General features: G+C 43.6%; 2 protein-coding genes across 2 annotated transcripts; one reads left to right on the forward strand and one right to left on the reverse strand.

Annotated features, from left to right (window-relative positions):
- Positions 1-7890: 7890 nt before the first annotated feature.
- Positions 7891-10873, reverse strand: rhov (ras homolog family member V). The gene is made up of 3 exons (XM_070987640.1): positions 10523-10873; positions 10139-10197; positions 7891-9822 (listed from the first exon to the last, which is right to left on the reverse strand). Exons 1-3 carry the CDS (start codon positions 10725-10727, stop codon positions 9376-9378), a joined length of 711 nt encoding a protein of 236 aa, XP_070843741.1. The 5' UTR covers positions 10728-10873; the 3' UTR covers positions 7891-9375.
- Positions 10874-11307: 434 nt separating this feature from the next.
- vps18 (VPS18 core subunit of CORVET and HOPS complexes) lies at positions 11308-16800 on the forward strand. Its single transcript, XM_070987668.1, has 9 exons — positions 11308-11700; positions 11869-12010; positions 12220-12311; positions 12580-12830; positions 13116-13469; positions 13621-14883; positions 15004-15213; positions 15351-15587; positions 15792-16800. Exons 1-9 carry the CDS (start codon positions 11598-11600, stop codon positions 16086-16088), a joined length of 2949 nt encoding a protein of 982 aa, XP_070843769.1. The 5' UTR covers positions 11308-11597; the 3' UTR covers positions 16089-16800.
- The last annotated feature ends 351 nt before the right edge of the window (positions 16801-17151 follow it).

The raw sequence follows: 17151 nt of genomic DNA on the forward strand, positions 1-17151 counted from the left end.
TCTCTGTCTTCAGAGAAAGGAGCCGAGCCGTTCTTATGAGTGTGTATGGGCATTGTGTATAGGAGGGAAGGCCAAACTGCCATATTCACACCCTCTAGCCATATTGCTGCTTTTATCATTCTGTTTATAACTGATCTGATTGTCCCTCTATTGTGTTGTGTGTGTCCTCATTATGTTGCTCTATTCCCACTCCCATATCAGTCATATACCATGGCAGCGTGATGACAGCTCCTCAGTTTCTTCACTCTCGGTGGTGCCGCAGTGTCTGTGACCAGTGACTGAGTCAGAAAATAATGTGGTTTGCATCAAGCTTTAAAGGCAATACATTTAAAAAGGGCCATTAAAAGACAAATGTGACATTGGCAAGGGTCTTCTAATTCAGTGTTTGTTGAGTGTGTTTTGATTATAAATCAGGCTGAAGAGCGGACCACAAACAAGCCCGCCAACTTGAATGATTCTGATGATGTCATTTCACGCTGTGATGCTGTTTCTAAACCCCCCTGGTGATCCTCATCTTTAACTTTTGTGTCAGTTCTAATTGTGAATCATCCCAAAGCTGAAAACTCCCCTCAGACAGCAACTAATGTAATGACAGGGTCGTTTCCTTCGTGTCTCATGATAGAAAGGCATTCACAGAGATGTGTGTGTGGGATAAATACGGTATGCCTGCTCTGCAATCAGCTGTGGCAGAGATGTGAATTTTGAAGACGATATGTCACTCGTTCAGAAGTACCCCCATGGTTAGCACATACCAGTGGCACGCGCTCCACACGCGAAATGACATCACACGTAACAGAAGATGGATAAGATGAGGGAGCGAGGGTTCGTCACAATGAAAACAACAAATAGGATTATTGAAAATTCCTCATGTATTACTATATTATTAAGATTGCAATAAAATCCGCAAAACAATGGCATGACAATAAGCAATAGCAGAGCAAGTCTGTTCATTTTAAGGACAAATCGTGCTAAATGAACTCATGTGAGTGTTCATCAAAACTTGATTTTTTTGAAGGTGCGAGGTTTAATTTGAAAATGGCTAAATGATTCAAACAGTTATCTCAGGCGTACACTGCAGACAGTGAAGGCCACGTTCTCTGGAAAGTAACTAAAGAGATTCACCCTGCAGGCTGTCTCATTATCCGGACTCTTGGGAAGCCCCGCAGCCAGTTTCTGTTACATCATGAACAGGCGCGCTTTCGCAACAGACTCCCCAATCCCAAAAACTTTGTAACAGCTAATGAGCATGGGAAAAAAAGCCAGCTATAAAGCTAACAGCCCAGGCAGTCCAGGTCCAGGTCCAGGTCCAGGTCCAGGTCCAGGTCTAGTGCAGCAGTGTTGTTGTGACTGATTACACTGTCAGTCCACAGCTTAAGCTTCTTCTTGTTTTCTAGAGGTAAACAGTTGTGGTCAACAGGCCTGTTTGACATCACTGCCTTCATGTTGACATGGAATAAATTAACACTGTTTGCTTAATGTCACAGCATGTACACCGTGTTCTGTAGAGCTGTGAATGCATGCTGTGTCCGAGGCTCGCAGAATGAGCGAAAAACAACTTGTCGTCAATGCCGACGCTCTGTTTAGTAGTCGTAGTAGTAGTAGTAGTATAGTAGTAGTAGTAGTAGTAGTAGTGTTGTTATAGCATCCTACTGTATCGTTTTTTGGTGACATACATCCCAAACTTGTGATCATCACCTCTACAATCTGTATGATGAGGCAATTGTAAAAGTTGAATGTTCATAGAGAGGTCTGCTGATGTTCATTTCAATTTCACCCTGTCGCTTTTCCTCTTCCTGATGGAGACACATACGCACACTCCTTTGATGGTGACACAAACAGGCTGAGTAAGCCGGTTTACTGTGCTCTGAGTAAGCGGACAGCAACCAGTCACTCTCTGCTGAACAAGTCCAGACACACCTTGCTGCTCCGACTGAAACACACAATATCTATTGTCATTCACCCATGAGACTACTGCACATCACGTGTTGGCATAGAGTCATGGATGCCCGCCTGTCCTGAGCTTTGGGGATAATGTGAACATGCATTTGTGTACCTTTTTCCTACTGTCATGTGTCATTTAGCCGTGTGCATGTGTATATTGGTACCTGCATGTGTCCGTGTGTATCAACACACGTAGGAGAGGGTACGTGGGACTATAACGGTCGTGTCGTCTTGCATCATGCCCTCACTTGCTTCACCGCCACCATGTGCCTTGTGTGGATGTCACAACAACCCCTGCCGCCCTCCTCTCCTCACCCCCCCCCCCCCCCCCCCCCCCCACGCCTGTGAGAACACCTCTCCCCCTTGATTCCCAGACATTAACACACCCAATGCACAGAATCACAACCAATCAAATCACATGCTACCAATATGCAAATGACACTCAGTACTGGTTCCTAAACATAGCAGTCAATTTCCAAAGCTATGAATCAGAAACACTGACACAGTTATAATATATCTGGTTGTTTATTTACTTCTCTTCTCCGGTTTGGCAATGGATTAAGATGCAGCTTGATAAACTGCAAATTTGGTATTAAAGTTCGATTTTGCTATATCTGTGGTATTACAACTTATACCTCTTTGGGACAGCAGAAGAGTGAATAACTCACCCGGATAAGCCGGCACATGTTCAGTGTAACCTGAATATACTTCAGTAGATGCCATCCCAGGTCAAAAAGTACTATAGTGTATCAGAAATATAATTTAACCACAGACAAATCATTAAAAGTACACTTTCACTTTTTGTGTTTGAAATATGTTTGACATGTACTTTTTAAAAGTATGCTTTTAACAGATGTACTAAATTACAAATACTTTGAATAGTAATACAGTGTACTCATAAAAGTATACTTATTTTCAAGTCTTGCAATGCACTGCCAGCATGCTTAAATAGAGTGTAATTTCAATTTTTGCTATTTAAGTATATTTCTAACACATTGGTGATGTAATACAGTTGTACTGCAGTGTGTTCTGAATCCTCAAGCATCATGATTTTCACTGGTGTGCTTCAGTACACTGAGAGTTTGTAAAAGGTTTAGCATACTATTTACACTTCAAGGGTACTCAAGAATTACTCAAGTGGTACTCAAGCACTACTTGAGTTCACTTCAGGACACTTGAAGGTGCCAAAAAAGCAAAGCAATTTTACCTAAAACCACCTCCACCAATCTATTTAGACGTTTGCAGCAAATGCAGTTCATGAGTATTTTTCTAAATCCACAACCAATGTATATCTCACACTCAATAATGATGCCTAGTTGGGCCACTCTGCACAGCCCCCTACCAAGCCATTCACAGCTTCTTACAACAGATAGACTCTTTTAATTCAAATCAGAAGGAAGGTGTTAAGAGCTGGCAGAGATCCCTCCCACTCCCTATTCTGCAAAGATAATACAGTCGTTTACTGGTGATCTTCCAGAGAATGGCTAGATAGATGCGTCCTGCAGAGAGGACAGTGTGTAGATAAGATTGTGACACCTTTAGTGAGTAAACCATCACTCAGACTTTCAGAAGATTACGTCTGATTTTCATCATAGAAGCACTTGCAATAGACGGGACTTGACGATTTCACAATAAACAACACAAAGTTACACTGAGTGTATGACGAAGGAGGAGAATGAAGAAATCACAATATAGTCTAGGCAAGGCAAGGCAAATTTATTTGTATAGCACAATTCATACACTAGGCAATTCAAAGTGCTTTACAGAAGCATAAAAACACATTAAAATTACATACATTAAAAGTCGAGTAGAAGTTCTTTTAAAATGCAGCTTTTAGATCCATTATTTAAGAAAACCTATATTAAATTTAATTCAATTCAAGATTTGTATTGTATTAAAAACAAATGCAATGCAACCAATAAAAAAATAGTTGCCAATTGTAGTGGAGTGGGAGTATAAACACACATGCATGGGTCGCAGCGGGTGCCCACACTCTTAAACTTTTCACATCTTACACTGTTATTAGCTTGTGTAGTGCATTGCTTATGGCAGTATGCTTTCATTTACACCTATGCTAATATTACCACTTGTATAAACATTGCAGGTTTTGTGCTGCACAGCGTTGTGTCTGTTTGTTGCTGTGTTGTCTTTTGGTTAAATATCATGTATTTTTATGTTGTTTTTTTTTGTTATGTGCCTCTGTTACCAATTCGTTTGTAAAGATAAATTCAATCAACGAAGAAGTGTCACAATATGAGTGTGAATTCAGTGAAAGCCGCAGACACCCATAGCTGTCTCATCTCAGAAGCTGCGTGCACTTCAGCAGTGGACGACTTTGATCAAGTGTGGTCATTGACGGTCACTCTGAAGTCATTCTGTCCCTTGATGACTGCAGATTAACATAAAGGCCAAACCTGACGACAAACAGTAGGAGGGCGTGTGTCTGATAACGACTCAGGTGTTTTTCAAATGACATTAAAGCGTCCTGCAAAAATGAGCAAAGGCTTGCCCACCGCTGGTGACTTTGCTTGGAAGTGTTGGAGGCTGTTTGCATATTACCCTCCCCATGTGTTACTCAACCGCATGAGTGCCGAGCCCAGCAGATTGATGGAGGCGAACTGAGGTTGTTGACTGTGGGACAGAAATAATCGTTGCTGCCTTCAGGCACAGTCACAGTCAGGAACTGGGACGATTCTCACCGGCTTTGCTCGACACCGAAACTGACAGTTTATGTTTTGACGGTTTTTCTGTAATCAACAGTCTTGTCATGGTTAATGTGATTGACAGGTTGGCTTTTGTTATGGAAATAAACTCTGCATACGAACTACATGAGAAATAGCGAAATAATATTATAACCACATGTTCTTCCAGGTCTGTTGGGTAAAATATTGGGTTGCAAATCAATAAATGGCAAAATGAACTTCATTTTCATGTTCATGTTTTGTCATTTCTGCTCTCTACCTTATTTTGAACACTGCTACCTAATCATAATGCCTCACATACGCTCTCAGAAACATACAAATGCATCAGCCAGTTAACTGGAAATACAATAACAACAAAACAAAACAACAAAGTTTTTTTTTTTTTGAAAGAGACACTGTGCCAAGTCACCCCCAAAGCATAACTGCCAATTTAGATGACCGAGGAGCAGCAGTCACGAGCCAGTAGGCTTTGTCCTCTGCCAGGCGAACCTGTTGGTGCACCTGCTGATTCCCAGGCCTCCCTGTGCCAATCTTTTACAGTGAAACCCAACGAGAGTGAAACTGGCCCTGAGCCAGAGGAAGACCTGGTTGACTACTCCTGACACAATCGCTAAAAGCAGGGGATCCTGGGAAGAAGACCAGCCCTGTGTGGAGACAAGAAAAAATAGATGACTAACCATGAGAAGAGAAAGAGAGCAGGAGGAGGAGGAGGAGGAGGAGGAGGAGGAGGAGAAGGAACAGTTCACTGAACTCCTGGGAACCTAAAACCCGTCCAACATGGCCTCCGTGATTGCTCAATTAATGCGCGATGACGGCACAACCTGTGTAAGTGTCTGTCTGCATCGTGTGTGACTGTACAACCACATGCACTCAAGACGTGACATTTTCATATTATATACAGATTTCTGGAATTAATGCAAAGAACCTCGCGGAGCATCTGTGCCTTTGCTTTGAAGGAAAGACGGGATCACAGTTTGAAGGGAAAAAGTCATAAATAAGATGTGTCTCACAGCCTGTCTTGACCCAGGCCTGCTACCTTTCAAGATGTTAATAGCCATAGTGCTCCTGACCTTCACCTGCCCTCACGCACAGCTGAACTCTGCTTTCCTTTCTGCACAACACAGACACACACGGGATAACAATAAACATGGGATAAACCTTTAGTGTAACAGTGATTAGGCTTCAAAGTGTTCTCTCAACTCCTTCTGAGCCCTCTCAACAACAGAGGCCTTAAAGGTGCCTGTGTATTCTTACAGGATCTTTCTGGTTAATTCCAATTTTGGTCTAATTTTCTTAATTTGTCTCTTAGTCATCATAACATTACATTTACCAAATGCTGCAACAAAGTCTGATGGGGAGAAACCAGCAGTGAGATCATTGGACAAGTTGTAAACAAGGCAACGGTTTAGCCAGATTGTCTAAACCATAGATAACATCCATAAGTTTAGTCAGTGCTTGTGTTTCTTGACCTCTTTTTAGCATCATTTCCAAATACTGACAATGAATCTGGTGAGTGTTAGTATGACTGATATGAAAAATGGCCCAAACTGCAAAAACAAGACCGAAGTTGTAATGAGCCAGTGTTGTGTAGAAGCCTGGTTCCCCTTCCCCCCTTTCCTGCAATTAGGTTGATGGTTAGGGTTAAGGCACTGGTTAGAAGTTATCATTCGGCATTGTAGAGATTGTGGTTGTGCGACCATAAACTCATCAGGAACTGCTAACTGAGGTAATAAATCCGGTGAGAAGTAGGCTCATTTTCTCATAAGTTTGCATATGATCACACTTCTTTATGCAACCAGTGGAGTTAACCCCTGCCGGGCATTAGAAGGAAAGCATGTTTAAGGCACTTCTGCAATGGCTTCACTTTTCAGATCTGGAGGCTGCGTCCACTATTTCTACAGTCTATGGGGAAACCAAGTCCACCAAAATTGATTACTTACACCTTAGTTAACTGTTTATTTTTCCAGTTGGGGGCAGCGCAGCAATCTGTAAACAAGACACTGGTGAATGTGTAAGCAAACAAGCAACATTCATTTGAAGTAGTCTAGTCAGCTTATGATTGTAAGTCCGACATTCGCTCCTCCTCTTAGAGCTTAGAGCTTTTTCACTAGAACAGCTGCCTGTTGCAGCTGTTCTAAAAGAAGTAAGAGTGACCCATACATGTGAAAAAAACACACAAAAAACATGACTTCAAAGATGCCACAACGCTCCATGAGGAGAGGGGGAACTGTGAAGCTAGGTGATAATTCTTTGTGTGTTCACCCCTGAGAGTGACCCCTTTCACATTATTGTACATAGCCATTAGATCTGCTTTTATATAAAAATCATCAGAGCAGCTTTAAATCATTATTTACTTTCTCTTAAGAAATGATGATGGCTCACACCCACTGGTCCCTGGGTCCAACTGTGTCAGCGGGGTCAGATAATAGAACACCAGCTCCTCTCTCTGACCTCTCCTCATGGGGTCATTCGGGCGAGATGAAGGCTGTCCTGCTTTAACCCTCCGATAACAGCCATTCAAACAGAACCCTGACACATGACCGCGTGATGGACGGCGCACTGACTAATGGCAAACAGATTGCTGATGTATTGGGGTGAGCGTGTGTTTTGTCTCCTCTCGCTCATCTATGACTCATCCACGCTGTCCTGAACAAATGCGCTGCAGAGCTGTCGGGTCCACAAGTGCTTCATCACCCCGCTGTGCTCTGCCTGCTGCAATCCTCTGACCACGTTCTTTTTTTTCTCAGGTACGTTCATCATCACACCTTTCGGACAAATGTCAATGATGATGTGCACACTCCATTGTTTTGATCAACCAGCACAGTGCTGCTGTTTATTCTCAATCAGTGAATTTGATTCAATCACTCTCATGAATGCCGCTCTCTCCGTGTAGCTGGCCCTTTGAAAAAGGCACAATCAGACACAGCAATCGGTCACAGCATGGCACTGCCGAACCCCATCCGCAGTCATGTGGATTGCATTAGAATTGGTCGACCTGGAGCACGGCTGGAGGCCAGAAGCTACTTATCATATCTTTGGATAGAGAGGTGGTTCAGGAAAAGTACCTGGAGTGGTGAGTCGGATTATTCAGACTCCCTGCAGAGAACAGTGCTTGCTTTTTCCCCCTGCTTTTGGTGACTCTTTTAAAAACTCTTTAAAGTAGAGCCATCACAACTATCAGATGGACTGCGAGAAACATTGCGTTGCATTGCATGCTGCTCTAAAAATAAACGGTAACACAAAAGCTATAGTTTGCACTTCATTTATTTGCACCACATCACTCCAACATGTAAAAAAGACACACAGGTTAGAGAAGGAGATGGTGAATTGAGATGATACAAAACGTTGGTAGAGCACATTAGCGCATTTAAAATCATTGTCTTATATTTCATATACCTAAACATGACATATGACCTGTTTTAACAAACAGAATAGCCTATACACTCATCTGACTTCCATGGGAAGCATAGTAAAGCCTAGGCCTGGCTCTGGAAACGGATACACACTTGTATATATCCACCAGATGCCGTTACACTGAAGTGCAAAATATGACTTTCTTTTGCACATGCGTGACAGTCACAAGGCTTTTTCAAAACGTGAATTACTGTCCACTTACATTTAAGCAGAGGCAGTTTAGCATCCTCTTACTGTGTACACACCAGGATATTGAGGAGATAAGGAGTGTATTGAGCATATAAACAAAGAGGGGCGAATAAAAAAGCCAGGCTGACGGTGGTGGGAGAACCCACAGGGTGGAAGTTAAGACTCCTGCAGTGCTTGCTTTCACAGATGCAGATTGATGGGAGACAGGGACAAACAGCCAAAGGCTGCCCCTGTTTGCCGCTCCCATGCAACCTTTCACCTCATGCAAGAGGATTTTCAAACAAGTTCCTGTGCCAATCGGAGAGTTAAGACTTTGACACAAACAAATCATCCAGCTGAGTTTCTTTTTCACTAATTTTTGAATTGCTTGATAAAAAATCCACTTAAACACCAGGGTGATAAGACTATCTGTGGATTAACTCGAAGACCAGAGAAAACCAGGCTAAACCAGCCAGGGCAGCTTTCACACACAGGTAAGAATGTGGCACGTCGCACTGCAACCTGAACTTGCAGCTGCCGCATTCAAATAGGCTGCCGTGGACGGACAGCGAGGGCACAGCAGAGACGAGGCTAACGCCCATCTGCTCGCACACGGCCCGACACTTTCCGTTTCTCTCTCGCTTACATTAAAGGCTGCAGCTGGTAGCGAAGCACGCCATGCAAATTCACAACATTTACATGATGGCCTGTCCTTTCTCTCTCTGCTTGTATGTTGATCAAGTTGCCCCTGTCTCTCACCGGCGATGCATGCATATAAAACATGCTTTGATTTCAACGTGCGAGATATGTTGTTTTTCTATTGCCCTAGAACAATCAAACATGTGAATATAATGTAAACAACACTGCTGTCCTGAATCTGTCTGCCGGGGTGTGAAACCACACCCTGACCGAGAATGACCCACAATCCTCTCTGCTGCCTCCACAGATGTTGGTTCCCAACGCTCACTGTGCTCATGTCTTGTTTCCCTTGCACCATTTGGCATCCCAGAGTAAAATAAGCCAAAAACTTAAACAGGGAAGGATGCTAAACTGCCACAGATCGGAGCTGTGACAACAAGCGAAAGTAAAGGATTTAAATAAATCGAGAGTTTTGTCCACAACCCACAGGGTTAACGGTCCGTTCATGAGTTCAGATGAAGCAGAAGAACTTCTTCCAGCTACACCTGGAGAAAGCTTTCGTGCGCCTGTCAGAAAACCTCCTCTTCTTGGTCTTGCGGGTTTTGTTCTTAATGGCGGCGAAGATGGCTGCGTCAAACGCTTCCTTCAAGTTCTTTTGCGTGAGTGATGAACACTCTATGTAATCTGCAGCCCTGATCTTCTCCGCCATGCTCCGAGCCCGGGAGCTCAGAACGGGCTTGACATTAGATCGGTCCAGGTTGATGAGGACGTTCACGTCCAGTAGAAGGTCCGACTGAGTCCCAACAAGGACGATGGGTGAGGACGGGTTGTAAGCCCGGATCTCCGAGACCCACTTCTTGGTGACGTTGTGAAATGAGGTGGGGTTGACCATGCTGAAGCACAGGAGAAAGACGTCTGTGTGGGCATACGACAGAGCCCTGAATTCATCAAATTCCTCCTGAATGAAACGTAAAGACAGAGGCCGCAAGTTAGTTTCACTCAAACTACGTACAGACAGAATAGAGGAATGAATGGAAAAAGCTGACTCAGTAAAGTCTCAGGGAAAGATCATCCATTAACATTCAAATCTGGTTACTGAGTCATATATTGGATGAAGCAAGGACGTGACAGTTTGTATCTTCATATTTCATCTCTCATGACATCGGAAAAGTTACATCAACAATGGGGATTTGATATTCTAGATTTTGTGCAACAGGTACATTTATAATCGTATTTCTTGTTGGAAAAAACAAAAAAATAGCAAATACTCTTACCTGTCCAGCAGTGTCCAGAAGCTGAACTTTGACTGGAGATCCTTCTACTTGGACCTGACCTGTTGGAAACCAGTAACATGAATCAGTAAGTCAATTTAGCTCACTTCACTTTAGACTTTTTTCAAAGAAAGAAAACATTTCAAACGTGAAAATCACACACATACACAATACGCTTTAAAACACAAGCTACATATATGCAAGTTTAAAGTTATCTAAATCTCCCCAGAACAACACATTCAGACATAAGCCTATAATTCAATGTATGTTACCTCCATACAAGCGTTCATAAACTAACCACTTATTATTTTTGTGAATATATTAAAAAAAAAAAAAATCATCTTGAAAAAATAGTGAAAGGCAAAATAAAAGTTCACGATCACTCACCGGAGAAGACGTCAAAGCCGGTCTGTTGGTACTCTGCCGGGTATCCATTGGAGGTGTAGCTGACAATCATACTGGTCTTCCCGACGGCTCCGTCACCGACCAGCATACAGCTGATGACACCGGGCTCCAGCTCATCCTCCCGGGTCAGCCCGCAAGCGGAAGGGACTCGGGACTCGTGGTAAAAGTAATCCATGTGAGGTGGCATGACGAGCCGCACATTCGACTTTTGAATGCAGGCTATCCTCCTGTCTGATCGCCGCGGGACTAAAATTAGCGAGAGTCAGCTGAACTGTCTGTGTCTGACATGCCGACAGGACGCCTATCCTCTTGTGACTGACGGGCCACATGTGTGGGGTGGGCCGTTTTCTGCTCAGACAGGTTGCGATTTGCATAGACACTCCCTCCAAGAAAAGACAGAAGTCCACTAGACAGATAGAAAATAAAAATAGACAATAGAAATATGTGGGGGGGAAAATCCATTTTGCATTTTTTCATTATTATTCTTTCATTTAAGTTACATTTTATTGTAAGATATTTTATTCTTATGGTTTTATTCTTAACTGTTGATTTTAATGCCACGATTATACAACTGTGTTGTTTGTAAAGTCGTTATTTATTAAAGAATAAAAAAAAAAAAAAAAAGATTAGGAAATATAGGGAAACAAAAAGCTTTTTGTGGCTAAATTATCATCAGCCTCATTACCAGTCAGTCGAAGTTTGGACGAACTGCGCCCCCCAGCGCCAAAGATCAGCACTACACCTAATGTGATCACATGATTCCGTGTGTCACCTGATTCTCCGCGTCCACCCTGTATTGAGTAGTCGGAAGCTAAGCTAGCTGTTACATCGCATTGATGGTTACAATTTCATTTATTCCTCTTTTTACTGCAGCGAAAGATATTATTTTCTAATTTTTGCTTCTCCACTTACACGCACGCGGAGAGAGGAAGTAACGTGTCGCGTGTCGTTAACGGGTGGAAGTTGTGATAGCTAGCTAGCTCTGTAGCCATGTCGTCTTAGGATTTTATCAGTAGAGAACTTCATTTACAGTTAGGGAAACAAGGTACATTCAACAATGGCTTCAATTCTTGACGAGTACGAGGACTTGCAAAACACCAGGCAAAGTGCGCAGCAGCACAGCCGCTTGTCGACCGCCAACATCGGGTTAACACATTCAGGTAGGTCGCCCTCTGTGGAGATGCTCTGTCTGATTAGCTTGAAGCAACGATGCTATAACGTCATTATTACCTTGTCTTATAAATGTTAAAGCACACACTTGAATATTGCAGTCACTTGGTTGGCTAGATGCTTTCACTGACATTACGCTGTTTGCTTGTTTATGCTAGGCTTTGTCAATGTGAGACTTGAGGAAGAAAGGCCGATATTCAACAAGCAGCGGATCGATTTTACGCCGCCTGAGAAAATAAACCATCTTTCGGTCTGCAACAATCAACTCTGCATGAGTCTGGGAAAGGACACCCTACTGAGGCAAATTACACCATAATCACTTAAAACACTGTGTTGATGGTCACTAGTGTCTGTATGGTTTTGATTAGATTAATTTGTTAGTGGCTGTACTTCTCTGTGATTAGTACTCATCTGTTGTGAGCTGTTGTTATTTATTGGAGGCTGTTAAAACAGATGATGCAGCTGATACAAGTAGCTGATGCTAATCATTCATGCTCTGCTCCCTACAGGATTGACTTGGCGAAACCAGATCAACCTAATCAGATTGAATTAGGACGGAAAGATGAAAGTAAAGTGCACAGACTATTCCTGGACCCCACTGGTGAGAACAAGCACAATGATTCTTCAGATTTTCTGCATTTATTAGCTCCACTGGATATTTTAAAATAACTCGTGAGGTGCACCAATATGGAACTATTGCCAGCCATTCATGCGTAGTATGACCGCCTCATAGTCTGCATCAACACCTCAAGCCCTCATATTAAACACCCAAAGCTGCTCCATCATTTATAAGATCACTGTGGCAGCGTCACGGTTCTGACTTATGAACAGCAGCAGCTGTATCCTCCTCCATGTTTTTCCCACTGCAGGCTCCCATCTGCTGATCAGCCTGAGCACCAGCGAGTGTCTGTACCTCAACAGGAACACGCAGAAGGTGCGCAGTCTGTCCCGCTGGAGAGGCCACCTCATTGAGAGCGTGGGCTGGAACAAGCTGCTGGGCAATGAGACCAACACGGGGCCCATTCTGGTTGGCACTAGTCAAGGCATCATTTTTGAGGCTGAGATCTCTGCAGCTGAGGGCAGCCTGTTCAACACCAATCCAGATCAGTACTTCAGACAGGTCAGAGCACGTGTGGCCATCCTGTATGTCTAGTGTTCAGAAAGCGTAATCAAGTTTCAGTGCACAGTTGGTCATGTTTACACAAAGATTGTTTAAACATTTCCAACTAGAACAATGTCTGAATACTTTCCCATAAAAATGTACATTTTGTGTAAAAACTACGATGGTGGTACTTTCAGGTTTGTCCATACTACTGTAATCAAAAACAGTCGGAAATAGTAACTGTGTTGTATTTCTTCCTCTTGGTATGCAGCTAAATAATAATGTATGCTCTTCCTGGGACAGGTCCACTCTCTGGAGGAGGATGGGAGACCTGCACCAGTCTGCTGCCTGGAAGTGGAACGGGGCCTGGAGAACAAGTACTTCATCATCGCCACCACTCGCAAACGCCTGTTCCAGTTCGTGGGTAAGGTGGCCGAGGGGTCAGAGCAGCAAGGCCTCAGCTCCATCTTCAGCCAGAACCAGGACCTTCTGCCCAGTTTCCAGGAGTTCCCAGCCAACATGGGCTACAGCGAGATCACTTTCTATACCTCGAAGCTTCGCACCTCCCCTAAAGCGTTTGCCTGGATGATGGGTAATGGAGTTCTTTATGGTCAGCTGGACTATGTGAGGCCTGATTCCCTGCTGAGTGATGTGCAGGTAAATGTCTGTGTGTGAGAATCTTTCAGTGGGTTTAGCTCAAACTAATGCATCTCTGAGTGATGTTTAGTTCCACCCTCTCAACATTCACCCTTTGTTGTCTTTATGTTTCACATAATTTCTCCATATTTCCTCCCTTGCAATCAAACAGGTATGGGAGTACACCCCTGACATTGACCTTACTGCCAACAAGCCCATCTCCATTGTGCTGACACAGTTCCACTTCCTGCTGCTGCTCCATGACAGAGTTAAGGCCATCTGTACTCTGAATGGACAGGTGGTATATGAGGATGTGTTCCCAGATAAATTTGGCTCCCTTAAGAAGATGATCAAGGACCCAGTTGGTGGGTTGGTGTGGATCTACACTGAGCGGGCAGTATTTCGTTACCACGTCCAGCGCGAGGCCAGGGACGTCTGGCAGATGTACATGAGCATGAATAAGTTTGATCTGGCCAAGGAGTACTGCCGTGACCGGCCAGAATGCATGGACATGGTGCTGGCCAAGGAGGCTGAGCACTGCTTCCAGAACAAGCGATACCTGGAGAGTGCCAAGTGCTATGCGCTGACTCAGAACTACTTTGAAGAGATAGCACTAAAGTTCATCGAAGCCAAACAAGAGGAAGCCCTAAAGGAGTTCTTACTGAAGAAACTAAATAATCTGAAACAGAGTGAGAGAACGCAGATCACCTTGCTGGTCACCTGGCTAGCTGAGCTCTACCTGAACAGGCTGGGCCAGCTGGAGACTGATGGTAACAGCATCATCTTCCAGGAGACCCGTGAGGAGTTTCGCCACTTCCTCAGCAACTCCAAGCACAAGGAGTGTCTATTCAACAACCGCAGCACCATCTATGACCTGCTCGCCAGCCACGGCAACGTGGACGACATGGTTTACTTCTCAGTTGTCATGCAGGACTACGAGAGAGTGATATCCCACTACTGCCAACATGATGACTACAGCGCTGCTCTGGACGTGCTCTCCAAGCACTGTGATCAGAAGCTTTTTTACAAGTTCTCCCCCGTCCTCATGCAGCATATTCCCAAAAAAGTGGTGGATGCGTGGATTCAGATGGGCAAGCGTCTGGACCCAAAGAAGCTCATCCCAGCTCTGATGAACTACAGCCAAATGGGCAGCACCCAGCAGATCAGTGAAACCATCCGCTACATGGAGTTCTGTGTGTACGAGCTGACTGTGACGGAGGAGGCCATCCATAACTACCTGCTGTCGCTCTATGCTAAGTATAAGCCAGACTCTCTGCTGTGGTATCTGGAGCAGGCGGGTACACACGCCTCAGAGATCCACTATGACTTGAAGTACGCACTCAGGCTGTGTGCAGAACATGGCTACCTCCGGGCCTGTGTTCTGGTTTATAGGATTATGGAGCTTTATGAGGAGGCAGTGGATCTTGCTTTGCAAGTAAGCAATGTATGATTTTGGGGTCAGCATTACATGGGTACAAATACTGTTACATAGAAAGAATATCCCAAAACTTTGACAGAATTTGACAATAAATTGCGATGTATTTATCGTCCACAGGTAGACGTAGACTTGGCCAAGTCATGTGCAGACCTGCCTGAGGATGATGAGGAGCTGAGGAAAAAGCTTTGGCTGAAGATTGCCCGGCATGTGGTGCAGGAGGAGAAAGATGTGAAAAAAGCCATGAACTGTCTGTCCAGCTGCAACCTGCTCAAGATTGAAGACATCCTGCCTTTCTTCCCAGACTTTGTCACCATTGACCATTTTAAGGTCTGTAATAAAGTTTCTTTTTTTTGAGATTAGGTAGATGTGAATTCTGCTCAGTGTATTGCTAACATACAAGCCCAAAATACAGTATATTACTTCAAATGAATGTACTTTATCATCTGTGATTTGTGGTTTCTCAGGAGGCCATCTGCAGCTCCCTGGAGGAGTACAACCAGCACATCGAGGAGCTGAAGCAGGAAATGGAGGAGGCCACGGAGAGCGCTAAACGCATCAGAGAAGACATCCAGGAAATGAGGAACAAATATGGTGTAGTGGATTCCCAAGAAAAATGTGCTGCTTGTGACTTCCCGTTGCTCAACAGGCCATTCTACCTGTTCCTGTGTGGACACATGTTCCACTATGACTGCCTGTTCCAGGTAACTATCCCAGGCTGCATCCATACTGCTTTATACATGTCAATATGTGCCATTGCACACACAAGGTGTTCTCTTTTGCTGTTTAATTAGTTAAGTGATTACCTTATGAAAAATGTCATGTTTTAAATTTACTTGAAAGTATATATTTCAAAGATGCCTGAACAGTTTTCATGTACTAATAATTCTCACTTTTCTACCTTCTAGGAAGTGACCCCTCACCTGACGGCCTATAAGCAGAGTCGTCTGGAGGACCTGCAAAAAAAGCTTGCGGCAACCACACTATCCTCAAAGTCACGCCACCGCCCAGCACCCAAGGACGAAGGAGACACTTCCAGCCTGGGAAAGGGCAATGCAGGCACGAGCCGCGAGCAGATAAAATCAGACATTGATGACATCATTGCATCTGAATGCGTGTACTGTGGCGAACTGATGATCAAGTCCATCGACAAGCCTTTCATTGATCCACAGAAATTTGAGGAGGAGAAATCCAGCTGGCTATGAATGAGGCCTCCTCCTCTTCTCTCAATGTGAAAAGACACAACAGCCCACAATCTGTATGTCAACAACACGGCACCACTCGAAGGACTGACCCATTCAGTGGATGCAGACATTCACCCGATTGCCTGTTGGTAGTGCCTACTGCTGAAACTGACATTGGCTTCAGTTGCTGTCCACAGAATACACTTACAGTATTTTGTTGACAGTATGTGAAGCTGATTTAAAGAACCTTTGCACTTTGTATGGGGGGCATGTAGTAAAAGGTGGCCAGCAATGATATGGTGAGGTAAAATATTGTCAGGGCTGTAACAGTGCATACAGTGTGCCTGAACCTCTAATTATAATGGTAGAAAAGGATGCAAAAGCTGGAATCAGATATAACTGCACTATACATCTATTAACTACATCAGGTCATACACTTGCTTTGTCTGTTGGAAACATTATCTGCACTTAGACAACATCTGTGATTTCTAGTTCAGTTCGGGCACTCCGCTGTAGAGGTCTTTGTTCAGCTAATTGTTAATGTGGTGCAGATTAACAAAGTGTTATTTCATGTATTCACTGTTTTGCAATTCAATTGTGGCACATTAAAGCTTGTCAGTACATACTGATTATTCTGGTTGTTTAAAGTGTAATAAATATTGAACAAATTATTTGAACTATCAGGTGTACTGAGAGAAATAACTACCCATATATAACTAAATCAACACATCTGGGATCTGAAGAAGAACATGGACAAGACCATACTTATGCATCATAAAAGAAAACATAAGCTGTTTAAGATACGAGTTTTGGCCACTGTGACAGCAAGCATCATTGTTTGATCCCTGCCACTACCATCATACAATTTTATGTGTGACTTAAACCATTATCAATATAAACTTAACACAGTTGTTCATACATTTGTACGTAAACACACGTACTTATGTATTTAAACTTTTCATTTTCGCTCAGTTCGCACTTCACATTCGAGAAAAATGTCTTAATTGTCACATTTTATTGTGGATATCCAACTGCCTCACCATACCTAAAACGGAGTTCCCTTCTGGTGACGTAAGACGTAGCT

The sequence above is a fragment of the Chaetodon trifascialis genome, chromosome 19 (assembly GCF_039877785.1).
Source record: "Chaetodon trifascialis isolate fChaTrf1 chromosome 19, fChaTrf1.hap1, whole genome shotgun sequence".
Lineage (NCBI taxonomy): Eukaryota > Metazoa > Chordata > Actinopteri > Chaetodontiformes > Chaetodontidae > Chaetodon > Chaetodon trifascialis.

Bases quoted from the DNA above. Each gene is read 5' to 3' on its own strand.
- rhov (XM_070987640.1), bottom strand. From the start codon at position 10,727: ATGCCACCTCACATGGATTACTTTTACCACGAGTCCCGAGTCCCTTCC. The intron at 10,198-10,522 runs GTGAGTGATCGT...GGTTTCCAACAG, and splicing joins CGGCTTTGACGTCTTCTCCG to GTCAGGTCCAAGTAGAAGGA. The intron at 9,823-10,138 runs GTAAGAGTATTT...CGTTTCATTCAG, and splicing joins TTCTGGACACTGCTGGACAG to GAGGAATTTGATGAATTCAG.
- vps18 (XM_070987668.1), top strand. From the start codon at position 11,598: ATGGCTTCAATTCTTGACGAGTACGAGGACTTGCAAAACACCAGGCAA. The intron at 12,312-12,579 runs GTGAGAACAAGC...TTCCCACTGCAG, and splicing joins ACTATTCCTGGACCCCACTG to GCTCCCATCTGCTGATCAGC. The intron at 15,588-15,791 runs GTAACTATCCCA...TCTACCTTCTAG, and splicing joins ACTATGACTGCCTGTTCCAG to GAAGTGACCCCTCACCTGAC.